At 30.7% G+C, this 21,120-nt stretch overlaps 4 protein-coding genes and 1 long non-coding RNA gene across 10 annotated transcripts; 3 read left to right on the plus strand and 2 right to left on the minus strand.

Moving 5' to 3' along the window:
- Positions 1–66: 66 nt before the first annotated feature.
- On the plus strand, positions 67–2,642 carry LOC100643306 (la-related protein 7). 4 transcript variants are annotated; one of them, XM_020867563.2, is made up of 6 exons: positions 67–188; positions 363–678; positions 757–1,103; positions 1,172–2,071; positions 2,164–2,308; positions 2,369–2,642. In XM_020867563.2, the coding sequence occupies exons 2-6, from the start codon at positions 429–431 to the stop codon at positions 2,518–2,520; spliced, it is 1,794 nt and encodes a 597-aa protein (XP_020723222.2). In that variant the 5' UTR covers positions 67–188; positions 363–428; the 3' UTR covers positions 2,521–2,642. The 4 variants fall into 4 exon arrangements, with proteins under 4 accessions (XP_020723222.2, XP_048269998.1, XP_048269996.1 ...); XM_048414041.1 differs by having other exon boundaries at positions 136–210; XM_048414039.1 differs by having other exon boundaries at positions 138–297.
- LOC100643429 (H/ACA ribonucleoprotein complex subunit 1) lies at positions 2,529–3,974 on the minus strand. Of its 2 annotated transcripts, none has more exons than XM_048414053.1 (4): positions 3,923–3,974; positions 3,421–3,517; positions 3,121–3,361; positions 2,529–3,047 (listed from the first exon to the last, which is right to left on the minus strand). In XM_048414053.1, exons 1-4 carry the CDS (start codon positions 3,939–3,941, stop codon positions 2,778–2,780), a joined length of 627 nt encoding a protein of 208 aa, XP_048270010.1. In that variant the 5' UTR covers positions 3,942–3,974; the 3' UTR covers positions 2,529–2,777. The 2 variants fall into 2 exon arrangements, with proteins under 2 accessions (XP_048270010.1, XP_003402120.1); XM_003402072.4 differs by having other exon boundaries at positions 3,421–3,548; positions 3,744–3,963.
- A 484-nt stretch (positions 3,975–4,458) lies between these two features.
- LOC100643549 (dehydrodolichyl diphosphate synthase complex subunit Nus1) lies at positions 4,459–8,303 on the plus strand. Its single transcript, XM_003402073.4, has 4 exons — positions 4,459–5,186; positions 6,492–6,611; positions 6,727–6,976; positions 7,280–8,303. The coding sequence occupies exons 1-4, from the start codon at positions 4,892–4,894 to the stop codon at positions 7,368–7,370; spliced, it is 756 nt and encodes a 251-aa protein (XP_003402121.1). The 5' UTR covers positions 4,459–4,891; the 3' UTR covers positions 7,371–8,303.
- Positions 8,304–12,383: 4,080 nt separating this feature from the next.
- LOC100643671 (FMRFamide-related peptides) lies at positions 12,384–20,950 on the plus strand. Of its 2 annotated transcripts, none has more exons than XM_003402074.4 (3): positions 12,384–12,584; positions 17,630–18,042; positions 18,492–20,950. In XM_003402074.4, the coding sequence occupies exons 1-3, from the start codon at positions 12,582–12,584 to the stop codon at positions 18,694–18,696; spliced, it is 621 nt and encodes a 206-aa protein (XP_003402122.1). In that variant the 5' UTR covers positions 12,384–12,581; the 3' UTR covers positions 18,697–20,950. The 2 variants fall into 2 exon arrangements, with proteins under 2 accessions (XP_003402122.1, XP_048270021.1); XM_048414064.1 differs by having other exon boundaries at positions 17,633–18,042.
- On the minus strand, positions 12,458–15,080 carry LOC105666699. The gene is made up of 3 exons (XR_007227351.1): positions 14,254–15,080; positions 13,996–14,159; positions 12,458–13,884 (listed from the first exon to the last, which is right to left on the minus strand). It is a non-coding gene; the product is annotated as an uncharacterized LOC105666699 (long non-coding RNA).
- Positions 20,951–21,120: the final 170 nt, after the last annotated feature.

The following is a 21,120-nucleotide window of genomic DNA, read 5'->3' on the forward strand; positions in this document are numbered from 1 at the left end:
TAAATAATTGTAATATCTAACAATTAGAGTTTTAAAGGTCCCTAAAATGACAAAATAAATTCCCTATAAATTTGTGATTTTTAAACATTTTGGCATCTTTAAAATAATCCTATATAGTTCCTCAGATATTCTGACTACAATTTGTATGATTTCAGGCTTAGCTTTATGTTTACGAGGTTTCTCAACCGGTAAACGTTCACAATTTGGATTGTATGCGTAACAAATTTCATTTTTTTCAAGTGCTATATACGTATTGTAAAATATTGAATATTCTTAGCATTATTTTAGTTTTAAAAGGTGTCTGAGATAAGTACGAAACATTTGCTTAAGTTTGAAATTTACATTTCTGTTATTCTTTACAGATACTTGGTAATAGGAGAAATTATACGTAGTTGTTCATCGTCAGTTATACAAATTTTTAAATAACAATGGTGATGGAAGAACAACAGTCTGATATGGAGCTAGATTCAGAGAGAGTTCCTGTACCGCAAGTGCAAAAATCAGTGGAAGACTCGCGTATAGAAACAGTTAATAAGATTACAAGCATTTCTAGAGGGAAACCAAGACTTAGAAAAAAGGCACTGCACGCTGCGATACTAAAACAAATGGAATTTTACTTTAGTGATGCAAATCTAAGTAAAGATAGATTTTTAAGTAATTTAGTTAAAGAAGATCCATGTAAGAATTATAATGTTAACATTATGACATTATTAATTGTCATTTGACATTTTAAAATTCTATCTTTGAATATTTCAGATGTGGACCTCAGTGTTTTTCTAAAATTTAATAAAATAAGAGAATTGACTACTGATATAAACAGGATATCTAAAGGTATACAAGCATCTACAATATTATCGTTATCTGAAGATGGTATGAAAGTACGACGTATAACACCAATAGTACCAAAAGAAAACACTGATGAATGTACAGTTTACGTGCAAAATTTACCTCCAGATGCAGATCATGAAACACTGAGTTCAATATTTTCTCAATATGGTCAAGTTGTATATGTTTCTATTCCACGATTTAAAAATAATAAAAAGATAAAAGGATTTGCATTTGTAGAGTTCAATACAATTGAAAGTGCTAAAAACTGTTTAAAGGTAAGAGGAACATATATAACAATGGAAAATTTTTAATTACTTTATACTATTGAATTAATATATTTTAGGCATTTGAAAAAAAAGGCTGTGTTTTACCATCATATACAGCTCCCGATAAACTTCTAAGCATTACTACATTTGATAATACAGAAAAAGATATAACATTAGGAAATGAGAAAAGTATCTGTCCTGAAAATACTGCTGCTAATGAAAAATTGGAAGACATTGAAATAGATAAAAGTAATGAGCAGCAGATGCACACAAACATCAATAATACTTCAGAAAATCATGATAATAACAATAAAAAGAAAGCAAAAAAAAGGAAACACGCAAATACAGAATCTGCAGAACCAGGTGAAATAGAAGAGCAAATGGAGAGTGAACTGATAAAAAGTAAAAAGAAAAAGCTGAAAAATCCCAGTGATTTACACAGTGGGGAAATAGAATCAAGTAACGAAAAACAAAGTGATGTTTCTTTGGAAGGTACACAAAGAAAATTAAATAAATGTGAGAGGAATGTGCCTATAAAGGAAGAACAAGTATCAGATAATTGTGATGAAAATGAACAAATGGTAATTGATGACAGTACTATTCTAAATAATCAAGAACAAGAAAATACAAATGAAAAGAAAAAGAAAAGGAAAAAGCGGAAGAAGCAAAGTAAACTGGAAGATTTTAGTTATAGTATAGGATTACAAATTATGGCTAAGAAGGACTGGAAATGTCTTAGAAATAAATACTTAGAATTACAGAGAAGTAAGATGAAACAACTCAAACAACATTTAAGAAAAACAAGATGGAACCAGTGGTCGAATTATGAAAAAAATAAACCTGAAAGGGTAGAAAATGATGAGAAGGACACAACGAGGAAACAAAATAGTATATCTGCATGTCGTTTCTCATTTACATCGGGAGTTATAGTTAAAATTGAAATGGATAAACCATGTACAGATCCAAAAAGTTTAAAGGTATATATATATATGTCGAACATAAAGATATAATGTGAGTAAAAAATAAATAAATAAATATATATAATTTTGATATATTTTAATATTTTTAGATGGAATTAAAAAATAATAGTTCTGTAAAATATATAGATGTTGAAGATGGTTCTTGTTTTGCTTATGTAAGATGTGATACAAGTCAAGCTGCACAAGCATTTATACAAAAGTCTGATGAGGAAAGAAATATGAGAATATTAGAAGGTAAGAGAATGTTGTAAATATTTTAGTAGGAAGTAATTTCATTTATGTCCTATTGTATAGGTGAAGAGGAAAAAATGTATTGGGATAAAATCCTGCATGACAGAGAAGAAAAATTGAGTAAAAAAGTAAAAGTCAAACAGAGAGGAAGGAATAAATTACTAAAAAAGGCAGAAAAAGAACTTGGGAAGCATATCAAATTTGATGAAGTGTAAACTTAGAGTACTTTTTCCTGTCAAATATATTTAACAATTGTATATAAAACAGGTGATTTTATATCATGAACTTATAAAAACAGAAATGATAAATAAAATCCAACAGCATTGTTACAAATAAATCATATTGTTTTCATTATGATTCTTTCAGCTATGTATTTTAAAAATTATCTATATTTAAGTCTCTTTAATGAAATTAAGGAATTTTTATCATTTAATACGTCTTTATATAAAAATCCATCTGCAGTTTTAATTTTCTACCATCTTCCCCTTCCGCGACTTCTGCCAGAATCATTACGTCCAAATCCTCCTCCTCCTCCACGTCCTTTAAAACCACCGCCACCACCTCCTCTTCCAAAACCTCCACCACGTCCAAATGATGGTCTACCACCACCTCGTCCACCACCATGTCCTCCACCACCTCTTTTTGCTCCACGTCCACCTCCACCTCCTCTCTTTTGTACAGAACCAGGAGGTTTAGGCAAAAACCTTTGTAAAGGTAACAACTTAGCTGGATCTATGAATAGCTATAATGGAGTAGTAATAATTAATGGAAAATAGTTGTTAAGTTTAATTCATACATATAAAAACAAAATATACCTGTGCATCCTTTTGAAAACTGGATGCCTTTATATTTTCAGATAATTTTATAGACACATAGTAATCTCTAATGTTGCCAAATATTTCATCTATTTTTCCAATTTGTTGTTTATTCTCCGTATAAATTGGAGCATTAAAGAAGGGTACTTGTTCTATATCTACTTTAGCAACTAAGTCATCTTGAACCGTCCATGTAAAATGTCCTAATGGAGTCACTTGTTCTGGTGGACCTTGATCATATCTATAATATATGAATCATTATTATATATCTAGTGAGAAAGTATGAAATGTAATAATTACCCTTTTCCACCTCTATCACCACCACGGCCTCCTCGGAATCCTCCTCCACCTCTTCCACCACGACCTCCTCTTCCAAATCCGCCGCCACCACCACGACCTCGGAATGACATTTTTTTATTTTATAAATACTGAAAATAATTCATTCTATTGTTAACTTAAAAATACATATAAGGTTATGTACGAAAAATACATGACATTTTTTTATTTTATAAATACTGAAAATAATTCATTCTATTGTTAACTTAAAAATACATATAAGGTTATGTACGAAAAATACATAACTTCACAAAAGTAAGAGTGTAGAGTAAAACCACGTGTCTAACCTGTAAAAATTATGGTTAATAAAATGATAATATTTCTATCTCTATGCAATTATACGATATTTTTTATAATTCAAGTTATTAATTGCACAACGTATCAGAATTAATTTTGTTACTATGTTTAGATAACTGTAATTACACTCTGTTATTACAAAATAGCGGCATTTTCTTCTATAACCTACAGTTTACACTTATGATCATAGTCTGCGCATGCGCGTTATGAGCATGTAGTGATCTAACACGGCATATAGTACTTGAATGAAATAATTTAAAAGAGTTTAATGTATTAATTACATAAATAGAATAATATTGTGGACTATTTTATTTATAAAATTAACATAATTTTTATCATATCTTGTATTTTTAAATTCAAGTTTGATATCAATTTTCATTACATCTAATTTTCTTGTATATTATTTTTTTTATGTACACTGTATTCTGCTATTTATACCGCCATTTTATAAATATTAGTAAATATACAGTATACATTCAAAATGTTTTAGCCTTTTTTTACTATAATATATGTATTTGTAATTTGAAAACAAATACTAATAACATTTACATTTTGACAATACATTTTTTCATTCGTTCCTGACATGATATGACCATTACTACCGTTTATTTAATTCGCAAATATGCCACGCCATCATTTATATTGGAAATTCGTATCATCGAATATCCTAACCTCTTACACATTGTAACTAGCAGTAAAAATAAACTATACGCCATCTTTACTTTTACTTCAAATAGTGCAATTATATGTAGTGCAGTTTAGCTGTTGTTTAGATAAGATAGAGAAGGGTCATTACAGATCATTTAAAAATATATCCCATTGCCATAATTCGTTACTTAATGAAAGTATATAAAGTAACTAGGCGACAAAATGTGCCCATGCTCTATGTAACTTGGCGGCCAACATGATATGTTTTAATGCTTCTTGTCGACAGAAGGGTGCGTTTATCATTTGGCGTAAGCAGGTGCACGTGAGGTGACGGTGACCGTCTGCTAGACGGGTCAGTGTCAGTGGCTACGTGCATAATCTTCCTCGTGACCATCCCCGGGTAGTTTTGAAAAATTTTGTTTCAACATTAAAATCACGACCAGTCTTGTGTGATTATGTTACATAGGCTAGACGATCATCGGACGTTATAATGTTCACAGTATTTCGCATGTTACTAATACTAATCCATTTTTCATGTGACTTATTTGCCGGGTTTTATAATTGCTGTATGATCGTTCATCGCAAGTGTACCGAAATCTGGTACCGTGAGAACCTAAGGACAGAAACTGAAATGCTGATGCGTGTCGCGAACAAAATGAAAAAGCTCCCAAGGCATTTAGTGATCATTTTCGGCGCGAAGGAGGACACTGTTTTTGACTGTATACGAATTATTGGATGGTGTATTACCCTTGGTATACCTTACATCAGTTTCTTTGACATCAGTGGTAATTTTCATTTTTGTTTATTGCTTTACAATGTCATCGTTCCTATCATTATATCTTCTTATTTTTTTAAATAAGAAGATACATGAATCTATATGAATCTCATCTTTTTGTGCCAGTCATTCTATCTAAATTCCAAGAGATAAATATTCTGTTGATTATTTTAGATTTGTCAATGTCATATCTGGTTTTAGAAAAATTTAAATGCAAAGAAGATAGAAGCGGAACATGTAATTAAGGTACTTCTTTTTGGTAAAAGAATGTAGAAACAATGGTTTTGTCAACTTAAATTAGGAGTACTTCATGACTTAAATCTTATCTTAAACTTAACTATTATTTAAATTTTTAGTAGAACTAATGTTTTCAGTTAATTGATCTTATAAAGTTTTTCACGTAATTAATTGAGCATATCTTTGTATTGTTAATATTTCTCTGTATACATATTTATTTCATAGAGCATTTATTCTAACCTCAAAATCGAAACGTATCTTGGCATTAACTTAAATTAAAGTTCCCTTTCTAGAATTAATTTTCTTTATTTTCTTTAATTTCGTGTCAATTCTTTTTGATATGTGGATTTAAAAAGGATCATAAAACGTTTATTGTAAAATGCTTTATTCTAATGCTAAATATAGTACAACATTTTTGTAAACTTCTACCATGATTTACATATATCCTTAGTCTATTTAAATAATTTTTTACAAACATTACATTTCCATACAAAATTTTTTTTTAAAACATACTACAAAACTTATCATAAGCTGTTGATTATATTATCTACTAGCTAAAGTTCCATTATTACTCATCTACTAATAGTTTGAACAAAAGTATATTTAAAAATTGTATAATTTTTTAACAAAAATTCAATAATAAAATAATAATAATGCATTAAATGGATTTGATTTTCTAGGATTTTCAGTAGAAATTATACAATAGATATTCAATTGTAACAATGTGAACTTATTTTATAAGTTAAAAATGTAATTATTTGAAAAAATGTAGTTATGACAAATAATTTTTGCATCTTTAAAACTGAATACAAAGTTTACTTAGTCTTATCTAGTCTCAAGGACAAATCGAGTATGCGTGCGATAGTATATTCGAATTCGATTAATCTTGCTATTAAAAAGATACATGATTATATGATATGATTCAACTATTGCTTTGTTACTAAATCAATAAAATGAATTTATAAAATGTTTTACAATTAGAAAATTATTAGAAAATGAATTTTATAATTAAATTTCGTTGCTAATTACATCATGTTTATAATTAATAGTATACTTATAATGATTTTTGTTGTTATAGGTTATTTAGTCCGAAATGAGAATTTATTGAAATACGAACTCGCAAAAAGACGGCCTGATTTACTAGATCGCATCAGTTGGAGTAAACCAAATGCAGGATTCAAACAAAATGGAATAACCGGTACGTTTCCTATACAAATAATGTTTTATAATTAATAATATATTGAATAGAATCTAATCCTATAATGCTGATGAACATGGTAATGTACATATGTATCGTTCTTCCTAATTTATAGACTTCAAATTGAAAACGCGGATATCTTTGTTGTGCGCATCAGATGGAAAAAAAGAAATAGTATCGTTAACAAAAACATTAGCTGAAGCTGTCGTCACAGGGACGATTAAGCCGGAAGAAATAAATATCGATTTACTTAATGAGAAATTGAATTCACGGGGAATTCCGGACCCTGATATGGGACTAATATATGGTCGCCTTTGTTCTACGTACGGTGTCTTGCCATGGCAAACACGAATAACAGAATTCTAGTAAGTTTATTTCGATCATATTAGGTCATCCCATAAGTTCGTTCCGTTTTTCGAGCGGTTATATATGTTAAGATTGTTTACATACCCTTCAGTTTCATGAAAAAATGTAATCCCCCTCTCGTTGTACAACTTCTTCCCATTTTTCAAGTGCATTGGTCCCTTATCGCTGTATGTTTATAAATCGACACATGAAATGTATACACAAAAGTCGGCACGAACTTATGGGATGACCTAATATATAGTTTTCGTATTCTTCAACATTTTTTACATTCAATTTGTAATAATATATATTTTCTATTTCAGCACGTTACCTTTACACGTTAGTTTATCTGCAAAGGATTTCACGTGTCTGTTAGAAAAATATAGTAAATCCGAACAACGATTCGGAAAATAACTGGAATTGTTGTTCATTTGCGAAAAGTTTTTGTATCCAAAAACAAGAAGAAACAAACAAATGTGAAACAAAATATAGCTTCTAAGGACATTTTTTACAAAGACTGAATTTAAAATAATTTACAGATACTATTTTATAAGTGGTTGCGTGCTAAATAAACTTATAATGGCTACATGCGTGGCACAAGTGTCGTTTCATGAACCGGTTTTAACGTTTGCCGATAAGAAGGAATTTAGGTACCTTAACTTGAAGAGTTTCTCATAAATAAGAAAAGAAGATTCCACAAAATGCTGTAGAAGCGAAACATTTTAATTGTATTTTTAATTATGCAAAATAATTGTCCTGCCATAAGTTAATACCATAAAAATTGGAGAGAAACATAAAGAATGTGATATTTTGTTTTTCTCCTCAATTAATTAAAGATTTCGGTTTATTTAGTTTTAATATACTATATCAATAGTGTGTTAATGCTAAGTAAAATATAATTTTAAAGAATACAAAGAGGAGTGATAAGTAGACTATTAAAGAGTGATAACATTTTAAAGAGGAAAGTATATTGATTTAAACTCAAGTACAAATAAATTTAGGTAGTTAAGGTAAAATTTTAGTACATCAATTTTTTAAAGTTTAACTAATATATCACTCTTCTTTTAACTTTATATTTTCTAAACAAGAACCAGGAGCACTCACGCTTTATGAATAAACATATTATGAAATTAAAATCTTGGCAGCTGTTGCATTTTATTTATTAAGACGGTAACATTCCACATATACATATATAATTATTTATTTCTAAAATGACCATGCACACAAATATTTTGATATTAAAATGATGACAAGATTTTTACTTTTGTCTGTGGTATTTGTCTCGTAAAAAATTGCCTATTGTGGAATCAAATTCCTAAAATATAAATATAATTCGTTTTTGCATAAGCCTTGTATTACTTATTTAACAATCCTTTCTATAACTTAATGGTTTTAGAAACATTAATCGAATTATATGTGATTATAATCAGGTCATTTCTATCATTTAGGTACTCTTAAGTGAGCATTATTGTTTGTTTGTTATTATTTGCTTGTAAATTAAGAACATAAAATCAACAACCATGTAAATTCTATATGTATATTCTACTAAATGATCAATTTTCTCTTAGTTTTGATCATTCAACTGTTAACTTCTCTTTCATAGTTACTTCTCTAAATATTACATATTATATATATGATAAGATCTTTAATGAACACTAATAATATTAGGCTCAGAAATGGTATTCATCAATTTGCTTCTATATTAAACATATCATTAAAGATTTAGCAACTATTCGACTAACCGATTAACCGACTCTCAAGAAGCTGACGTCTTTGCCGATGATTTTCAAACTCCTTTACAAAACGCGTCAAATTTATGATTGTTTAATATTATAAACTCGAAAATAAATTTTTTAATATTGTTATATTTATTGAAGTCTTTGTTCTGATAAAATTAAGATATAATTACCAAAGTTTATAGTTTATTAATAGGTACTTATAGTATATTAATTGGTTTTTATTTAGTTTATTTTATACTAATTTATTACTAATTAAATATACTAATTAAATACTAATTATTATTTTTAATTTTTTATATAACAATTATGGTACATATAAGTAAGTATACTATATTACTACATATTAAAAAATATTAAAATCATACTAAAGACAGAACAAAGAAAAAACATTGTACTTCTATTTGTATATCTTATCAAGTTATTAATAATACTAAAAATTTAAGGCCGATCAATCGGCCTTTTTTGCCGACTAGTTGTTGAGTACAAAAGTGGCCGGATAATCGGCTTAACTAGCCGTTCACTAGTCGGTACATTTCTACCGACTCATTATGTTTTACATTGGAAAACGAAAATAAAAATCAAATTAGTCGAATTATGGCCAAACGTAACTTTTTAACTTAACCTAACCTTCTAATTTAAAAGATTAAAATGACCAATTAAATAGTAAGTATCTAAACCATTTCTTTAATTGATCTGTATCGTTCACCATCGATGCCATCCAAATATAAAATTCTCAGCAGACTATCTATGATACCTTCCACTGGTACATAGGCTTAACATCGGATTATATACTTTTAAAGATGTCAGTCCGGCTTTTTCGTCCACACAGCAAGTATGTATATACAATGGTTGTTGGCGAGCAGGGAAGCAACCATTTTTCAAGATAAACTGCGCTATATTGTACTTATATACGCCGTACATCTACGTGGAAGAGAAAGGAGAGAAGGGAAAGGAAGGAAGAGGAAGAGGACATAAGAAAGAACGACAGGAATAAAAGCCAGCTAACTTTTCTGGAGACGCAATCACGTCTTCAAGAATTGCGTCTGAATACTTTAAAGTTTATCCTCGAGTCAGATTGGGGAATACTTGCGCACTACCGGAAGTTCCGATGTTGTTATACTTATGTCCTTAAAAAGTTAAAGCAGAAATCACTAATTCGATAATCCGTAAAGTTTATAATCCGTAAACCTCGTTCAATGTCACCTGTTATTGATATAATTTGTAAGAATTCGATTCGTTTTCCAAATAGGTCGTTATTTTTCTTCTACACCTTTTTCCTGCACTATGGAATTCGTGTGCACTCGTTTATTAGGTTCATTTTATCCGGAAATAGGTAAAGAAGAATCGATCTTGTAGAAGTTACATACATTTTAATGCACGCATAGGGCATATTGTTAGATTTATCTTTTTGTTTCAATGTTTTAATTCGAATTTAAAAGATACGTAATAATTGTTTTAGCAAAATTAAATATAGGTTAAATTGGAAAGATGATGAATGAATCTTTATTGTTACAGATTTATTGCACTCAAGATTTACGCAAAGTTAAATGCCCCTTCGTTACGTTTCCCCACTCCCGCGACTAGTGGAAGACGATCCAAAACATTTAAGAAATACATATATCAAACAAGAAGGAAACATTCGCACCTGTGTCGCGATTGTTGTGCCATGATGGAAAACAAGTGACCCAGATTCGCCCCTAGAAAACAAGTGCCTCTACCTGTTGCACTTCATCCCCGATGCATAAAGAAATATGTAGACATATTTCTGTAGAAATATTCTGTAGAAATATTTCGCCTTTTATAATATTTCTTCCTTTGAATTTTTTTATATCTTTCTCGTCTACTTGAAAATTATAGTAAAGCGTTTAAGAATATTAGAATTAGTGTTAGTATTAGAAAAGAATAAAAGGAAGAAAATGCTTTTTCGTAAAAAGAATAAGAATGAAAAAAATTAATAATTAATTATTCCTTCCAATTTTACTAATTTTGACTTCCATCGCTTCTTATCGATAAAAATAATTCTCATTATCATTTTTGCGTCGAGAAATAGGAAAAAAAAAGTAGAAATATTTAAAAATGAAAAATCGATCTAAATCAACAGTAAGTAAAATCGAAGCGTGTTTAGAAGAAGGAATCCTTCTTTTTAGGCGCTACACTAAAATGTCACGGAAGTGATAGTAATCGGCGGAAAGGGTGGCACGAATGAAAAACAAATACAAAACAAACGATGAAAAACAAATACGTGAATATTCACTTAAATCTTTATGCAAACTTCCAGTAGCTTTTTGTATAACCATTTATTATAGAAGCACAAATCACGAATATGAAATATTCATCTATCCAAACTGAATATGCAATGAATAAAAAAACACTTATATAAATTATTACAATATTTCAATAACATAAAAATTCCAGTGGAGTATAAATATTTATTGAAATTTCCAATATTTCTCCAAAATTAAATACCACATAAATGGGAAACAATTCTAGAAGAAAATATTAGACATAAATTACAACTGTTCACCTTTAAATTAAACACAAATATTTAATCAAATATTCAAAAATTAATCTTTAACAAGCAGAGTTTATCTAAAGCAAATGCAATATGGATGAAGAGTAAACACATAAATCAGTAAAACCAACCAGGTTTTAAATTTCAATGAGATTTATGTTTGCAGTAGATGTCTTATAATGTCTGTGTATATTTTCAGATTTTTTTCAAATTTTACAATCAATGTAGTCATGTCTCATTATAGTGCTGTTGTATAACCAAGGGTGTTTACTTTGTAAACATGGGGCCAGGTACCCCATGGTTACTTATCAACAAAATTAATGAACAATTATCAAAATTAATGAACAATTATCGGAAATATGTCTGTTAGTATGCAAAGACTGGGGTACAGATCGTAACTTTGCTAAAATGATGAATCCTTCAACTTTGGATTATTTGAATTATTGAATCATTGTTTATCATGGCAGTTTTAAAAACAGTTTTGGCCATTGCATTGTGCATATTCTAATCAACAGTAATGCATATATAATAGTAATAGTAATAACCAAAGATTCAGATTAACCAAAGAATCTTCAAATATTAATTTCCTATTGGTTTAATTGATTTACCTGTAGGGGCCCAAAATGACTATTAGCTTCAGATCCCCAAAGGTTTAAATCTGCTACTGTATACGACTCAGACAAATCATTCCTATTCCACTAAACCTCTCAAATAGGACACTTTAAACCTTCTGTACTATTATATGGAGCGATAGTGAGAACAGTCGTGCAACCATGGAGAGAAACAGTTACAGATCGATCAGTGTAATCCATCTCAGCATTCTTACTTGACCAAATCAGTCAGATATTGAGAAATCGTGAAAATAATCGTGCCAGTGTGAAAAGAAGCAATTACAGATAGATCAATCTGCGTTCCACCTCAGTAGTCTTGGTACAGGGATCATCGATTCTGCTTGGTGATGATTATTATTTGCCAAGACTCATAAATAATAAAGGAGATAGCCGGTGGTGTAATTGAATCAAAATAATGTAGAGGTATCGTGTTATACGCCTCGGGCAATCATAACTCAGGCTATCTCGTCTGTGTGTCGGCCCATGTCGGCCCGAGGTGACTACGGGGGATGCGCCGAGGGTGCCTCTATATAAAGGGTGTCATCTCTAACCCCGGGCACTCGTTCCACCGCAGCAACAGGCCGCAAACGTCGCGTATCCCTCCTGCGAACGCGATAGTTTCCTTTCTATTTCCCTACCTTTCTTCTTCTTCTTCATTTTGTGCAACAAATTCACCGGAATCCACCCACCAAGGGGAGGAGCTTGACACATCCGGAGACCGTCGAGAAAGATTTTCGATAGTCATAACAACTACATTTACGACATGGTGAGTGATTCAGTCTTCTTGTGAATTTTTGGTGCACCGGTGGAGGATCTCTCTGTTTGGACCTTTCTCTTGCCATTATACTTTCTCTTGACTTCTCATTTATTTACTTTCCATCTTTTTGGAATAGGTTTAGATTAGGTAAAAGATGTTTTGTGTATTAAGATCATGGTGAAAATGTTACTGATTTTCAGCCATTGCATTCTTATGTAATTTGTAGTTTTCTTTTCTTAATAGAATGTATTCATTTTTTCCGCTAAATCTGATATAATTTTGATAGTGTTTCGTGCAGCATTGGACTGTTTTGTGTCAAAGGAAGCCAGAAATGGTACCACAATTAGGGGCATATTTTGATCTTGATTTTTCTAACAATTTTAGATAGTTTTGTGTCAGAAGAAGTTTTATTACTAGTAAGTGAAGTCTGTTCTTAATTAAAGATGATTCTATTAAAAATTGCTTGCATTGTCTTGTGAACTGATAATAGTTTTGATAATAAATGAGACGAAAGTTTCACTATTACTATTTACACTCGGTCCCCACGAATTCTCATTGCGTTTGTGGCAAATATGTAACAATTGTCGAAACGGTAACCACGGATTAGCAAAAAGTAATGACGAAAAGCGTTCAAGCATCTTCTATGCTGTCCTTGATATAATATTACTTCGTTTTCAATTATTCTACAGCTTCCACTGTTGTTTTTCCGTTTCTATGTTATTCAATCAAAACAGCAGTTAATTCCAGTACTAATCGATCTTCTTCCATTGAATTGACTAATTAGATTAATTTGAAGTATTTTACAAATTATGAATGTTTGCAGTTGTGGACAAATAGTTCCATTTCCTTGTAGGCCATAGCAAATGAAACTATAAAAAAGTTTAAAAGTTACATGCAATTTAACTGTTCTTTTTTCAATTTGAGAATATGATGTTTTAAAATGAACTGTATAATTTATATATTTCTATTAATGGAATGGAAAGAGTATATGATTACAGTAACTAGTTCTAAATTTCTTTTGAACTTGTTTTGAAAAAGCTTACTTCCTTCTATAGAATTCAACATTATTTTAATTAATTCATAAAACAGCATATAGTTATATCAAAGAAGATGAAGGTAACTTTGAAACGTTTAAAAAGTCTCCACTCCTGAAGCAGGCACTAATGTACCATTTGAAATCATTTAAATCATTACGCGTACATAATGAAATCCGAATAAAGTCCGAATTACACTAGAACTTTATTTCCGTGGACAAATCGCAGATAGCGAGGGAAATTAATGAATTCTAGCCGCATAAACAGTTAGTTGCCTGGAAAGTTTAAATAAACAAGATAAATAAAAATTCATTGATTATTTGCATAATAATATCATCATCATTAATTAATGAAGGAAGTAAAATGGAACAATGATAGGAACTTACTACAATAATTTTCTCTATCTGCAATTTTTCATCCAAATAATAATAAATTATATTCAGACAAGGGGATTTAACTATTAACCAACATTTCATTCCAATAAATGTGGTTCAAGAAAATGAGAATCTGTTGTAATTCGTTTCAAACATTTGATAATTCCGCCCACGTACTATACACATGAAATGATAATAATATAATAATTTATTTTCCACCCATTGCATATTTTAGTACTTTCTGTTTCTTCTGCTTTGCGTTTTTATTACCTTTACACTATATCTAGTTTTTATCTCAACAGTAACATCGAAAGTAGCAGAATTGTTTTTGTATAAATTAGTATTTTGTTATACATACAGCTCATCAGATCATTTCCAGTCTAGTGACTCAGCAGTTAACAAATTAATTCTAAATGTTCTCTATGTAGAATCACTTTGATTTTCATTGAATGTATCTGTATTTAATACTTACAATTAGTTGCATAAAGCTGATTTGTAAGATTCCATAAATAATTAATTATATTTTTGTTATATTTTATTACATTTACTAAAGTTTAGTACTCCTTTCGCCTTTTGGATGAAACGAATTCTTCCGTATATTTTTCTGACAGAAACGAATATTATGAAAAAAATATTCACTTACTTAAGCATGTCATTATTTCTTTTGAAATTTTAATATGCTCCAAATATAGCGAAAGAATTGTAATGTATTAAAATACATATCTCTCCGCCCCTGAAACCAGATCCATTCATTAACTATAATGCTACAGTGAACAAATGTATGCTGTTACATTTCTCTTTCTATATATATAATCACGCTTAATCGAATTATAATCAAGTTATTACACGCTCGCTTCACCAACCAAAACCTCTTTAACCTTCCGTTGCGCAGCTCACTGCTACGAAAAAATTCCATATTATTTCAATCAGACACAATTTTCAAGCCAATTTCATTATAATAAAGAGTAAATCTCGTTACCTTTTTCTGACACATATCATAAGTCATCGATATCATTATACATATATTTTATTATAAGATTCCCTTCGTCAAACAAATCCCTTAAAAGCAAAGAGAAATGATATATATATATATATCATTTCTCTTATATATATGTAATGATTATATATATATGTATATATGATTTCATATATGTACGTATATATGATTTTATATATGTTAATGTATATATGTATATGATTTTATAAATATATATATACATATATTTAATATTGTATAATATATATATATAATTCAACTAATAAATATTAAATTAATAAAAGAAATGTATTATAGTACGTGCAGAGAGCATACAGGTTAGAGAGTCGTTCATCGCCATTCGCGGAGTTAAATGGCATTTCTCCTTCCGTTACTTTCGATAGCTCTGACGAGATATTTCCTTTGCCATTGACATATATTTAAAATTCCTCATGGTTACACCCATCTTGTTTCGCCACTTTTCTTACGACTTGCTCGTACAAATTGCTATCAAAAGAGCGGTAGGTGTATCGAGGACGATGGATAACATAATTTGCGAAGTCGATCTTCTTCCGTAGCGGACAACGAATACGATATCAGACGGAGAACGAATTTTAATTTCACATTCATCCAACTTCTTCGTTTTATTCTTTACCCTTCTTTGACGGCATTCTGGTAGTTTTTGAGCGAATGCTCTTGAAATTTATAAAGTAACAGTGATCATCATTGCTGGAGTCAAAGTTAAGGAAACTGGAAGAAATTTATGAATAATTCTTTAATTGCGGAACAACCTAACCTCAATCCATGATAGAAACGAAGTTTGGAATATTTTTTCAGTGGTGTTATTTAACGATGATGTTATTTTAACGCGTTTCGAGAAGCTTTTCATTTCTGTCGACTTATACGTTTACATGACGGACTGAAAATTATAGTGGCGTAATCACGATATTGGAAATTTGCATTCACACGTACAATAACTTTTACAATGAACAATCTTTTCTTATCTTCAATATTCCCCATCAAATCCAATTTCCCATTATAATCACAAACGTAATCAGGAGAAAGAAATTTCTTACAATTTCAGTCTTGATAAAAAAATCATTCTTATTCTTCCTTTCTTTTCTTCTGTTCTCCCACGAATCTTACTTTCGAATCATCATTCTAATTTTTCGGGTTTTCATATTTTTTTCCTTTGTTGCTCATGTAGATATTCCTCATTCGTCGTTAAAGAAGCCTTGAGGCTTTTAGCCATGCCAAACAAAGAATAATAACATTGATAATGATCCAGTAGAGCATCGATATTATTCTTAGTCTTGGTTTATGTCGGTTATTCCTTTGGTTATTCTTCCTCGTAAATCCGTACGTTTTTAGTAGAAAACGTAGGCGACGTGGTCATTATGAAGGGCGACCGTGTACAGGGTTAATTAAAGTAACGTAAGACGTCATATTAATCTGGCTCGGTATACCGCGTTATTACTAAACATCCTGTTAAGACATCTAATAACAAGCCGATATTATTTATCACTGGCTTCCGACGCGGTCACCAACGACGCATCTCAAATAATCTGGAGAAATCTGTAACAGAATCTTTCGACCAATTCTCCGTTATCTCGTAGTAATTATGTCACGTGATATTTCGTGGGCTGAAAATCATAGCAGTGGAAGTTAAGGTTTTGAGAATTTAGACTTACTACGTACTAATATTACTGTACAAAAGTATCCGGATACTTACTTATTTTTGAAAATATGTATTTTAATTATAGAATTATGGATAAATTCCGGAGTACAATGAGATATGTGATCGAAATACTGTGACTCGATTATATTGGTTTTCGAAAGTTAATATATTATATAATGATAAAGCTGGTGTTTGTAATTGTCAAATAACCCTAACCTAATCCCAACTTAATCCTAAATCTTGTAAAATATATACTTCGTTAGTTGACAAACTTTTTATCTTTACCTTCCCTTTCTGTTGAAACCTAATCAACGAAATTATATGTTTTATCTGTAAATTCCAGTTTTACATTGAAAAAAAATATGTTTGATATTTCTTTTCTACATTCCTATTATCCGATATTTTAGTAATTCTATGGAACATCGTTTGTGCAATTTTTAAGAGCTTTTAAGAGCTTCTTAAGAACTTTTAAACAATCATGATGCTCAGGAGTGTGTACACGCGAATAAAACGGAAAGAAATACAGGGAAAAGGAGATGTATGAAATTATACACGAAACATCGTTACGCGGCGATTCTTTGGATCTTCATAACTACTCCTTATTGTGTGTCCTGTTCAATGGGGATTTCAGCGTTCTCGAATGTTATGCAAACGATGTTATCGTTCGTCCAACTTGTTACGTAAAATAAATAATCAGTTCTTTCAATAAATATTTCTATGTATTCTCTATGTTACACTTTATTTCATTTTTTTTCTTTATATGACTTTTTTCTCACCTTTGTAACATCTTTCTCATTGCTATTGTTATTAATATACGTATTTATAAATATCTGTGAATTCATAACATTCTATATCATTTTCTGTACTTATAAGTTCAGATTTAAATCTTTTATTGGTGTACTTGAGAGTTCACCAGCAAATTATTACCACATTTCCATTCCATCCATCTTTCATACGTAACTAATGCCAAAAGGATTTTAATATTCTTTCAGAAGAGGTCGTTAACATCGTTGTATGTGCTGTCCTTCATCTGCAATTGGGCGCTGATTTTTTCCTCCATATTAACCCCCATGAAGGCGGATGGAAGTTTGAGGATCTTCAAGGATGGGCCCAATGACTTCGAATACGTGCTGAAGAGGCATGAGGTCGATAGAAGCTCGGAAGATCTTGACTCAAAAGAACGACGAAGCAGCATGGGGTCCTCTTTCATTAGATACGGTCGCAGCGATGTGGACGGAAATATAGAGAGAGTTTCCAACAGCGATAGCGATGGTAGCTCGAAGGTGAACAGGTATCCTCGTTGGAAGTCACCGGATATCATCATTAGGTTTGGCCGATCGAGCTTCAAGAGCCTGAACGATGACACACACTACAGACACGGAAGGAATAACTTGAATTTTCTCAGGTAAGTGAAAGTGAATTACATTTTCGAAGATTTTATTCAAATGAAAAGTTTGTCAAATATCTATCGAAGTAAAGGAAATTACTGCTGATGCCTGTTAATTGTTAATTAGTAAGGAAAGTTAACCGTCGGAACTTTAAAATGTCTTCTGAAATCATGCTTCTGTTGAGAAAACCAGTTACATTTAATTTCGTCCCTCTGGCCATAATTCATCGGTTGATCCATTGGTCTCCACAGCTACGTATCAGTGTGCTTTAATTAGATCTAGAAATAGTACCAGTAGTAGTATTTTCATATGACAACAGAAATTTGGTACAATGAAAATGAAATGAAAACCTGCTAAAAAAAGTTTTTTTGGAAAATAAGAACGTGTGCTAATACTTTTTGTAGTCACTGTGCCTGATAATAATAATATTCATAACGTTCTTCGTAATATTCATTTTCCATACTAGATACGGCCGGAACGTGCAGGTTTATCCTCTAGAAATCGACGTGACTGCGATGTGCTCTGATCTACTATCAAATGACGAGGGCAACGATCTTCATCCGTACGAGGCGAGGTTGCTTCGTCTGTGTAACATTTTGAATAACAGCGATATAGAACATAGAAACAGTCTGGACTTCTTAGAAGACCGGCTCGGTTCGAAACACAATTAAATATGCTCTTGTAATCGATCCATCGCGCCTATTCATCGGAATTCGTGCCAAAACCCGCCGTCAACAGCTCACTTTCGGGACACTGCACCGTAATCGATACCGAAATTCCGATGGACAACGTTGTTATCGACCGATCCATACTCAGTTATGACTCGACGAAGATCTGTTACACCTTTCTTCGAGCTTCTAACCTCGCAAATGATTTTATGGAGATGCTTTCGTCTTGGCCTTTCAGGTAAAATTGTGCTTAATAGTATTAGACAACTGCAAATACATCGGCAACGAATTTTACATCATATTATTCGTTTGTTTGGATATTTATTGTCTACTTTGCGAAATCTTATATTTTCAAGCCTAAAAGATTATTCTCTTCCTCGAACTGTTTCATATTAAAACATTTTTCTTCAGACATCAAGCGACATAATGGTCAGAAACAAAAATGGATTTATCATATTTTTCTCGTGTGATTGCCAAATTGATTCGTTATGAACTGAGACAGATTGAACCGAGACGAAATTTTTCAATTTTTCTCATTTGGTTTTCACGGAGATATTTCAATGAGTTCCTCGAATTTCGTACAGATTTGAGAAGATTTGTGGATCGTTGTGTGATCATATGTAAATAACGCTGTTTGATATTATTTTTGTTAACGCATTATTACGTTTTTTAATGGCTATAGTATGGCCCCTTTTGCATAATTTATTAATTAGTAATAGTGAACTGACAAGTTGTAAGTTATAGATTTCTTCTTTATAAATGTACAATTTTACATTAAATAGATTGATCGAATGATTTATATGTTATTTGTTATATATGTTTTTTGTACAAATTCATTTGTAAAATTCCATTTGCTTTGCTATCAAACTTGGCTCAATTATGTAAGAAAGTCAATTGATAACCTATAACTTGTGAATTGTAAAATTTCATTAATAATATTATAGTTCAATTGCGCATGAGAGAGTTCAGATAGATGAATTATCAATAATTCTAAGGAAAGAAGAATTGTTTGTATTTATTTGAATCAATAATATTTAATTATCGATGATACGAAACATGATACATGGAAGCAGTGATTATTACATCTGTTTTAAGCAACAATTTTATAATTCATTTTTAATGAATAAATTTTGCCGTCTAAAGAGATAAGTGTAACAATAAACGGAGGATAAACAGTTATATGAATCACTATAGTAGAAACTTGGTGTATCAATTTATGCGATAACGATCTACCTCACTAATTGCTTTTCACAAATTAATTTCTATTTTAACAGTAGTAAAAAGATACTTTCCTACGATCTTTTCAAAATTTTATGTCGTCGCTAATTAGTCTAATTATTGATTTATGCCTTCGTAGATAATTTTACAACCGTAAATGATTTCTCTTCATAAAGATCTATTTGTTCGATTAACAAAAAGGCCGACGAATAACGTTGTACCATAACCTTCCTTCTGGGTACTTTAATGTACATCCACCTGCGTATTCAGTGTAAATAAAGAAAATTTCATTGGCTTCGTATACGTGAATCGAGAGTCCACGAGATTAGTCCAGAGAGAAAAGAGATGAAATAAAACTTGAACGTTTCTGCGTTGTAACAATCGTCTTCATTGTCTATAACAAAATTAAATCGTCATTCCATTGTTAGATTGTCGAGTACCTGAAAAAATTTTGGCTAAGTCCTAATAACCTAGCAACAGAGATAATGATTTATTTTAAAATAATATATTAGTTTGTTGCACCCAGTAAAGTGCAATAAACCGAATTTTTTTAATATAGTTAAATTTAATTTTCTAAAATTATTTTAAATTGATTAAAATCGTTATTTACAAACTTTCGAAAAAACCAAACGAGTTTACTTATTGCTAGGAAATTTTTCATTTATTTCTTCAACATAAATACATAAAAAGATCTATGGGATAACCTAATAATATCTACAAATTAATTTCGTATTTGAGATGAAATGAAAAGTTGCCAAATTGAAATAGAGAATTCTTATCTTATGAAACTAGAAATAATTGTGTCGTGGCTGTAATAATGTTCCTTTTTCTTTTTTTATTAGAAGCATACATTTTGTTATCTCTTTTCAAAGTTTTATGGACCTAGTTATTATTTTCTGGAGTATTCCACAATTTGAATAGGAGCTAGTATTATGTTACTGTACATTGTCTGTAACCTGAACGTTATTCTTAAAGTGAATGTAAATTTAATACACGCGTATAATTAAATAATTAAAGGGACAAAAAAAGTGACTGGAAATGTGGTTTACGTTTCTAATTCATTCACCCCTCTCCATAATACGCATTTCCTCCTTCATTTAGGGTGACCCGAGAAAAATCAAGACTTACCACTACTATTTCCAGTGGAATCTTCAAATTTGTACGTATTGCTTCGAATTTACCTCGTGTACAGTTAAAGTCGCGATTACT

The sequence above is a fragment of the Bombus terrestris genome, chromosome 18, assembly GCF_910591885.1.
Source record: "Bombus terrestris chromosome 18, iyBomTerr1.2, whole genome shotgun sequence".
NCBI lineage: Eukaryota > Metazoa > Arthropoda > Insecta > Hymenoptera > Apidae > Bombus > Bombus terrestris.

Excerpts from the sequence above, each read along its gene's own strand:
- LOC100643549 (XM_003402073.4), top strand. The coding sequence starts at position 4,892 with ATGTTCACAGTATTTCGCATGTTACTAATACTAATCCATTTTTCATGT. Across the intron at positions 6,612-6,726 it reads CAAACAAAATGGAATAACCG|ACTTCAAATTGAAAACGCGG; the intron begins GTACGTTTCCTA and ends CCTAATTTATAG. Across the intron at positions 6,977-7,279 it reads ACACGAATAACAGAATTCTA|CACGTTACCTTTACACGTTA; the intron begins GTAAGTTTATTT and ends TTTCTATTTCAG.
- LOC100643306 (XM_020867563.2), top strand. The coding sequence starts at position 429 with ATGGTGATGGAAGAACAACAGTCTGATATGGAGCTAGATTCAGAGAGA. Across the intron at positions 1,104-1,171 it reads GTGCTAAAAACTGTTTAAAG|GCATTTGAAAAAAAAGGCTG; the intron begins GTAAGAGGAACA and ends AATATATTTTAG. Across the intron at positions 2,072-2,163 it reads CAGATCCAAAAAGTTTAAAG|ATGGAATTAAAAAATAATAG; the intron begins GTATATATATAT and ends TAATATTTTTAG.
- LOC100643671 (XM_003402074.4), top strand. Across the intron at positions 18,043-18,491 it reads AATAACTTGAATTTTCTCAG|ATACGGCCGGAACGTGCAGG; the intron begins GTAAGTGAAAGT and ends TTTCCATACTAG.
- LOC100643429 (XM_048414053.1), bottom strand. Across the intron at positions 3,362-3,420 it reads GGTGATAGAGGTGGAAAAGG|ATATGATCAAGGTCCACCAG; the intron begins GTAATTATTACA and ends CATATATTATAG. Across the intron at positions 3,048-3,120 it reads GTTTTCAAAAGGATGCACAG|CTATTCATAGATCCAGCTAA; the intron begins GTATATTTTGTT and ends ACTCCATTATAG.